Source organism: Pantherophis guttatus, chromosome 6, assembly GCF_059756535.1.
Source record: "Pantherophis guttatus breed Tessera chromosome 6, ASM5975653v1, whole genome shotgun sequence".
NCBI lineage: Eukaryota > Metazoa > Chordata > Lepidosauria > Squamata > Colubridae > Pantherophis > Pantherophis guttatus.
Genome location: NC_142068.1, coordinates 44,764,185 through 44,772,262, shown reverse-complemented (window position 1 = coordinate 44,772,262; position 8,078 = coordinate 44,764,185). Strand labels below are relative to the sequence as shown.

The 8,078-nt window shown below is 42.2% G+C and overlaps 1 protein-coding gene across 1 annotated transcript; it reads right to left on the bottom strand.

Moving 5' to 3' along the window:
* Positions 1-191: 191 nt before the first annotated feature.
* GOT1 (glutamic-oxaloacetic transaminase 1) lies at positions 192-7,576 on the bottom strand. The gene is made up of 9 exons (XM_034439845.3): positions 7,113-7,576; positions 4,582-4,763; positions 3,951-4,074; positions 3,636-3,748; positions 2,928-3,032; positions 2,586-2,736; positions 2,228-2,393; positions 1,983-2,125; positions 192-1,243 (listed from the first exon to the last, which is right to left on the bottom strand). Exons 1-9 carry the CDS (start codon positions 7,234-7,236, stop codon positions 1,107-1,109), a joined length of 1,245 nt encoding a protein of 414 aa, XP_034295736.1. The 5' UTR covers positions 7,237-7,576; the 3' UTR covers positions 192-1,106.
* Positions 7,577-8,078: the final 502 nt, after the last annotated feature.

Genomic DNA, 8,078 nt, shown 5'->3' with positions numbered 1-8,078 from the left:
GAATCTTAACATATTAATTTACCCATTGAAATAAAGTTTTCTGGTAGTTAAGAGAACAAAAAAAAGGGGGGTGGAATGTGTTCTGTCTTTGTCCTCAAGTTCCTAGGAAGCAATAGATTATGTCAAGCACAGGATTATGATACTGCTTTAAAAATATAAACGTACAATATTTAAACACGTTGGCTTATAAATGGGAGGTATATGAAGAAATATTTATTCTGCATTGAGGGATAAGGTACAATTATGGTTTACAGTCTTAGTTCATGCGAGACTGAAAGCCAGCAGTAATTACAATCTTGCTTCCTGAAAAAACCCATACAGCCCAAATCTGCTAGACTAATTATTTAGTATCCGCCCCTGGGGCACTGTCCTTTTGCTTCATCAGGCTCCGGTCAGATGGGGTCAGTTACATAAAGTGCAGAATGTACACATACAAGGCATCAGGAAACGGTTGTATGTTTCCATTCTAGAAGCAGGTGCTATTAATTCGAAATGTGCAAATTGACAGCTCACATATAGAAAGAACTCGTTTTAGTTTCAGTCCCACTGACACATGGATACATAGACACATATCAAGAGGCAAAAAGACATTTTTGGGACAATTGCAGTTTCCAGTCACTCCTGAGCAACAAAGATGAAGGACAGTGAGACTACCAGCTTGATAAAACGGAAGGAGACCATTCTTCAGGCTATTAAAGTTCAGGTCAACTATTGCATGCAACTGCATGTTAAGTTCTACCTTTTTGTTTTTAATCTCCCAAATCCAAAGACTGATTTGGAATCTAGTAAAGTTAGGAGACAAAAAGATTTAGAGGATTCCTTAATTTTTTTTGAATGTATACAATTATCAATTTTCCTGCAGGTAATTTTCCATACATATGGAAATATAATATTTTCTTTCTTTCTCATATTCACAATGAGCAGTTTTGGGGAGGAAAGGATTTGAAGCATAAAAATGGTAATGGGGAAAAGTTAAGCGGTGCTCTTTGCTCACCTGCCTTGACTATTTTTGTGCATAAATTCCCCCTAACAGTGATAGCTTGTGTCTTAAAAACAGTTAAAATACTATGGAAGTGACATATATGCAGTGCCCAATTTCAGATTTCCTAGATTTTGGTGACTGCTTCATAGATGGATTTAGCGACATAATCCAGGTTCTTTGTAGTCAAACCACACATGTTGATACGGCCACTGGCCATCAGGTAGATGTGTTTCTCCTTGATCAGGTATTGTACTTGCTTAACTGGAAAGGAAAAAGACAAAATGTCAGGAGTTCTTACCAGAAACCTCAAGCAACTTTTGCTACATTTCATATTTGACCTAGAAGTACCCACAAGATAGGATATACTGTAAAAGGTAAGCTGGCAAGTCCCTTTTATTTTTTACCATGCTGTGGACACTTGATTTGGTCAATAAGAAATAAACAGTCATGCAAAGAAAATATAGTTAACATCCGCCAAGTGAAACATAAGCCTGTTGTGAACTCTTTTCAAAATGGACGACATGACTAGATAGTCGTCTAATAGTGGGGTAGAGGCATGATAATTCATGGTAAAAATACAAAAACTCCTGCCAACCCTTCAAATTAAGCCTGGTTGAGAAACAGATGTCTCAGGGAGAGTCCATTGTTTCAGAAGGACTGGAAATCCTTTCCAAAACCTTCATTTTTAAGAGCAACAAGGTCAATAAAGGGATGTTCTGAATCACTTGCTCATGCTTTATATTTTCCCAGGACTCGGCACCTCTCCCATCTTCCTTAAGGTCACAGTTAAATGCCTATACAGTTCTTCTTGGCACTCTTAATCACCTACCCCAGAGGTGGGCAAATGTGGCTCTTTTACAACCTGTGGACTTCAACTCCCAGAATTCCTGAGCCAGCCAATTCTGGCTCAGGAATTCTGGGAGTTGAAGTCCACAGGTTGTAAAAGAGCCACATTTGCCCACCTCTGACCTACCCCATCCACTTGCCCCATTGTACTCACTGTTGAGGCCAGTAAAGCTAAACATGCCAATCTGCTCTGTAATGTGATGCCAGGTGCCTGGTGTGCCTAGAGCCTCAAGCCGAGACCGGAGTTCTGCCCGCATCTGCAAGACCCGATCTGCCATTGTCTTCACATTGTCCTTCCTGCCACAGAATGCGAATGACAAGAATAACTTAAGATTTAATGGCTACTTTTTGTCAACGTTGTTTTTACTGCTCAGCAAACAAATACCGCTCTCTTCTTACCACTCAGCAAAAAGCTCTGGTGTGGTGAGCGTTGTAGCCACAATTCGTGCTCCTTGAGATGGTGGGTTAGACCAAGTAGTACGGACAATCTTTTCCATCTGTGATAGGACACGCTTCACGTTATCCGCATCCTTTGCCACAACAGACAGATTTCCCACTCGCTCATCTGAGGAAAAAGGAAAAGTACAACCATGAACTGAGAAACCAGCCCTGCTCTTCCCATATCAGTAGCTCTGTATAACCACCTGCATTCCAAAGAAATTGCCCCAAAAGGGCTCATAGTTCAATGTAACAAAAATACAAAGTGGGGAGGCACCTAAAATCTTCCAATTAAGTAACAGATCCCATGAATACTCACTGTACAAGCCAAAATTTTTTGAGAAGGATTGGGCACAGAAGAGTTCAAAGCCCTCCGATACAAACAAACGTACAGCCCAAGCATCTCTATCCAGGCAACCCGAGGCAAAGCCTTGGTAGGCAGAGTCAAAGAATGGGAACAGGAACCGGCGCTGTAAGAATGGAACAGTAAGAAGTGTAGGCTTTAGGCCTGCTCCGTATTATCAGTTACCTCCTAGGAAATGAATCTTCACGAACTAGCTCTTTGTACTGGGATGCCTTTGCATCAAGAAGTTAAATGCATGACAATAATTTTGGAACACAAAATGCATCTATCTTCTAGTAGTATCAGAAGAGTCAGTACCTTCATAACAGCAGCAATTTGTTTCCACTGCTCCTGAGTGGGGTCTGTGCCAGTGGGATTATGAGCGCAAGCATGGAGGATGAAGATGGAAAACTCTGGAGCACTCTGGATAAAGAAAGCAAAAGAACTGGAGTTAACTAAAGTTACTGAAAGTCAAGCATAAATAGGCTTCCATGTAATCTTGCAGGTAGTGTAGCAGTATTAACTGCTTTCTCATAAGTGGGAAATCTACTCACCCTTATAAAATCCAGACGATTATTAAGGATTAGGGCCAAAGAAAAACCAAAATGTATTTTAACATTTCCCTGCATCAAAATTATTCAGTTCCTTTTTCTGCAGAATTCTGAAATTTACCATAGATTTTTTGGGGATGATTGATTGGGAGCATGAACAAATATAGTTTAAAAATGCTTCAAAAGTACTATGCGCATACAGGTTCTGCTTCCAGCACTTGGAATTCATACATATAGAAGAGAATCCTGAGTGGAATGAAGCAAGTAAAAGATGACCATCTTTCTGGCAATTGTTCAGTTACGTGATTCTGAAACAATTCAGTGTAATAATGCTGCACTGACCTCTAGAATGTGCAGCTACTACAAATGATCTACACAGGAAGGTGCTCTCTGCCATGCCCATTGCCCAGCCTTATCTGGTGTTCTTTTCATATTGCTATCTAATTGTTCCCAACCTATAGGATACCTGACGCACCTCCAAATCAGAAAGGAATCCTTGAATGTCCAGACCCCTATTTGCTGCATCCCAGTAGCGATAGTTCCGTATGTCCTTGAAGCCAGCATCCATAAAGACAGATTTATGGTTTTCTGCGGAAAAAAAAGGTTCAAGCAAATATGTGATCTATATTAAGAGGGTAGTGTTCCCAAATCCCAGCAATGAACAAAGGCTGTGCTGGAAATCAAGAGAGCTGAAGTCCAAGCATCTGGATACATCACTTTGGAGAAATCAGGATTTTTTTTCTTTTTGCCCCACTCCAGATCAAAAATATTAGCAGCTCTCTGCACTTACCCCAGGAAGGATCAGAAATATAGATAGGGGTAGCTGTGTTGTTGGTTCCATTATACCACCGTCTCAAAAACTCTGCTCCAATACGAAGAGCTCCAGTGCCCCCCAAGGATTGGACACCTCCCACCTGGAATAGAGGGAAAGAAATATTAAGTTGTAAGATGACCATTCATCCTTCCTTTCAAATTGGCATCCAAATTGCCATAAGATCTGATACAATGAGATCTCTGCTCTCTCCAAATGGTTCCATCCAATCAAATTGCACAAATTCTACTTCAAATAGGATGAACAATGTAACACACCAGTCTGTCCATCCTTCTTAGCCCCAAATGTTTCCGTTTCTCCAACTTCTTGACCTAAATGATTCATACCAAGCAGGCAAAACTACTTGTTTCAACATAGTGCATTTCTCTCAAAAATGTGTTTTTAGAATTTAGAATTTATTCTCTAAGATCAATAGAATCATTTCATTAAAAATTTATTATTATTTCCTTTCTGTTTGGCAGGTGTATGATGATATTCAGTTGTGTCAAAAAATGTAGCTGGGTTGGGTAGTTGAAGAACCAACATTTCACAGACCTTTAAGAGGTCAACAATGATTGGCAACAAGTTTCTTTTCCAGCCTCATGCTTACCCTGTTCTCTTTGATGGCTGGGCTATCCTCTCCTAATGCAATTCGTGAGGAATTGGCACGGAAATCCGGCAAGCCCAAAATAGGTAGATATTCATGATTCAAATCGGTGTTCTTGGCAATCATCATTTCCACTTTCCGGACAACTGGCAATACCCATGGCTGTCCTTCATTTGTGCGATAAGCTGAAGGAGAGAATAGAATTACCTTAACAAATGCAAGGAATAATAATGATGATGGGGTGGGTGGGTGGGTGGATGGGTGGTGAGAGAGAATGCAAGGCACCTTCTTATTCTAGATTGTTGGTTTTTACTTTAAAATCTTTTAAGTATGTAAGACTAACAACAATGCAGGACTCTATTTGGAGAGACATTAATCTTCATGGAGACGATCAAATTGTTAGTCTGACTGTTACAAATAAGAGATCTGGGGAACTCTAAAGTTTATAACTGAATAGGAGCTTTGAGGCATAAAACTGTAAGTCTGTAACAAATGTCTTGTTAGAAACAGATTAAAATCACGAGGATGCACAATGGAGCAAGTAACAACAGTTGAGAAATATTGGGAACATTAGTACAAAGAGAATTAAAGAATTTCCTTTAAAGCAGAAAATTTTGGAATGACTTTTCGGCTATTCTACCATATAATGATCAACAAAAGGATGAAAGAACAAGTGCAGATCTAATGCAGGGGCAAAATTACTGTTTAACAAAGAACTGACCTGCCCATTCAATTTGGACTTTATTTCCTGGTGCAAAGTCTCCTTTCCCATTTCTGCAAGATTTAGGCAGTAATCTCTCAAGGCCCTGCAGTTTGGCTCAACTAGTATTTGGACATCAGCCCAAATCTTCGACAGCCAAACCTCAGTTAGAATATCTGGCACTAGAAGTACACATACCATACTATACCATAACCATAGACACCAAAACCTTTTCCTCTTTTCCTATTGCTGGATATTAGTCTGTACCCAGGGAATTCAAAAAGGCTCCATAACATTGCTAATTAAACATAGGTAAGTAGCAGTGCTGAATCATAAAGGATTCCTGCAAATTACAGGCTAGAGCTCTACCATGATCATATCTGTATTTAAATCATCTCAAAAGCATAAGCAAGGTTTTCATCATTAAGAGTCATGGGACTGTGTCTTGAGAATTAGTGCAGGCATTGGACAGACTCTAAATTTGGATGTCCTTTATAAAGCAAAGGACACTAATACTGCCCTCTGTGATCACAGCTTGTTACAAAAGTCTTTGGGCAGATCAGACTAGCCATTACACGTTCTGCAGGATCCTTTAACTCTTAATCAATGCATTGCAAATACTTCTCTGCTAATTTTGTCAGGAAATCCAACATAAATGAAACCAAAGAAAAGTATGGCACAAAAAAGAATGGAAATTACACTAATCCTCATGAGTCATCAGTTTAAGTACTTTGGGTTCTAATTATCTGGATCAATAATTATCTAGCTCCAGTATACTACAAGAGCCAGTTAGGTATAGGAATTGAGGCACCTTAACTGGCCTTGTCTTAGATAGAAAACCAGTGGAGTGACATTGGGCCAGTCTCTCTCTCTCTGTCCTAGGAAAGAGGCAATGACAAATCCCTTCCTAAAATCTTTCTAAGAAAACCGCAAGTTGTTCAGCAGTTGCCAGGAGTCAACAGTGACTTAAAAGCACCCACATACACAAAACATCCTTTACAGGTAGTCTTCAAATTATGACCACTATTGAGCCCAAAATTTCTGTTGCTAACTGAAACATCTGTTAAGTGAATTTTGCCCTATTTTCTGACATTTTCTGTCACAGTGAAGTGAATCACTACAGTTGTTAAATTAGTAACACAATATAGTGAATCTGGCTTCCCCATTGACATTGCTTGTCAGGTTCCCAAAAGGGGATCACATGACCCTGAGACAATGCAACCGTCATAAATATGAGTCAGTTGCCAAGAGTCTGAATTCTGATGATGTGATCACGGGGATGCTGCAACAGTCATTAAGTGTGAAAAATGCTCATATGGTTGCAAGTGTGAAAAATGGTCGTAAGTCACTTTTTTCAGTGCGGTTGTAACTTTGAATGGTCACTAAATGAACTATTCCAAGTCGAGGGCTACCTGTATTCTATTACTGTACCACTACACCGGTAATTATTTTTCACACAGAAGAGGAATATATATCTGCACATGAAAAATCAAGTGCTTCAGGTCACAAAGAGGGCAAATTGTCAAACCAACATAAATGCCTGTTCGGTGTAAAGAACCAACTGGACGGAGTTTACCCGCCGTCTCTTCTTAAGGCATACTTTTCACTCGGGGCTGAGCTTTCAGAAATGCGGCTGCTAAGAGCGCACCGCCTATATCGGCTGCCTGCTTCATTAAAGCCGATCCAAACTCAGCAGGGCCCTGTCGGAAATTCGGAGACGGGATCCCCTGGATCCCAGGGCTCCGCGAGGTTACCTAAAGTGAAAACGCGACTGTCACTGGAGGGCAGAAGAGAGGCAGGCGCGCTTTTCTCCTCCCCGCCTTCGCTCTCTCACCTCCCACTCCGAGATTGACCTTGCGAGGATCCTCGTCAGCGCGGAAATCTTCCGTGAGCTGGAAAACCGCCACCGGGGCGGCTTGGGGAACGGCGGCAAAGACAGATCCTGCTCCGGGAGCCATGGCGGAAGGGGTCCTAAGCAGCAGCAGCACCACCAGCGGCGGCTCCCAACAGTGCAAATCCGCTGCCCGCCTGGAGGAGACTTTCACCTTCACCAGCGGAGGCGGGGAGAGAGCCACCCACCAATCCGTACCTGCCTTGCTCCTCCACCTTGGCAGGCAAGGGCAGGCACTGACCAATCAGGCCGCGGCTGTTGAGGGGGGCCCGAGGCCGCTCAGCGAATCGGCCGCGACTTCAGCCTGCCGGCCGCCGGCTGCCGGCTCAGCTTATCCAATGTTGCAAAGAATGGGAGTGGGAGGTGCAGCCAATCGGCGTCCCCTAAGTTGTATAAAAGGAATGGTTACGCGACTGTGGGCGGGCGAGGCTGGGTTGCGTTGCGCTGCCTATTGGCGGGCCGGGTGAACCGGGAGTGACCCGGATGATGGGCTTGCAAGGTCGTTCGGATTCCTGTGGAGAGGAAGGGGGAGGCCCGTTTCCATCGGGAGGCCCTCCAAGAGATGGCCTCTAGCTAACTGCCGCTTTTCTTCGAAGAAGAGAACTTTCGTGAGGGAAACGAGGCCACGTTCACTCAAAAGTGCTTTTTTTTTAAAAAAAAAAAGGCAACTGGACTGTTTTTTTTCCTTGAGAAAGAAGAACAAAACGTTTCGTTTCTCATCCAAGAAACTTCATCAGTTGTGATAATGAATGATGAAAATAATAATGAAATAATGATGAAAACTGAGAACCTCCACAGACGAGGCCAAGTTCACTTCAGACTATCGGAGCAGAAGGCAAAAAATAGGCTGCAACTGAACTGTCAGTGCCAGCAATCCTTGCATCAGGAAAGGCCATGGAGTCCAACCCT

What these genes read in the sequence shown, in the direction of transcription:
- GOT1 (XM_034439845.3), bottom strand. Translation starts at nt 7,236, where the DNA reads ATGGCTCCCGGAGCAGGATCTGTCTTTGCCGCCGTTCCCCAAGCCGCC. An exon ending in GGTCAATCTCGGAGTGGGAG is followed by an intron (nt 4,764 to 7,112) that starts GTGAGAGAGCGA and finishes TCTCTCCTTCAG; the next exon opens with CTTATCGCACAAATGAAGGA. An exon ending in GATTCCTTTCTGATTTGGAG is followed by an intron (nt 3,033 to 3,635) that starts GTGCGTCAGGTA and finishes TTCTTTATCCAG; the next exon opens with AGTGCTCCAGAGTTTTCCAT.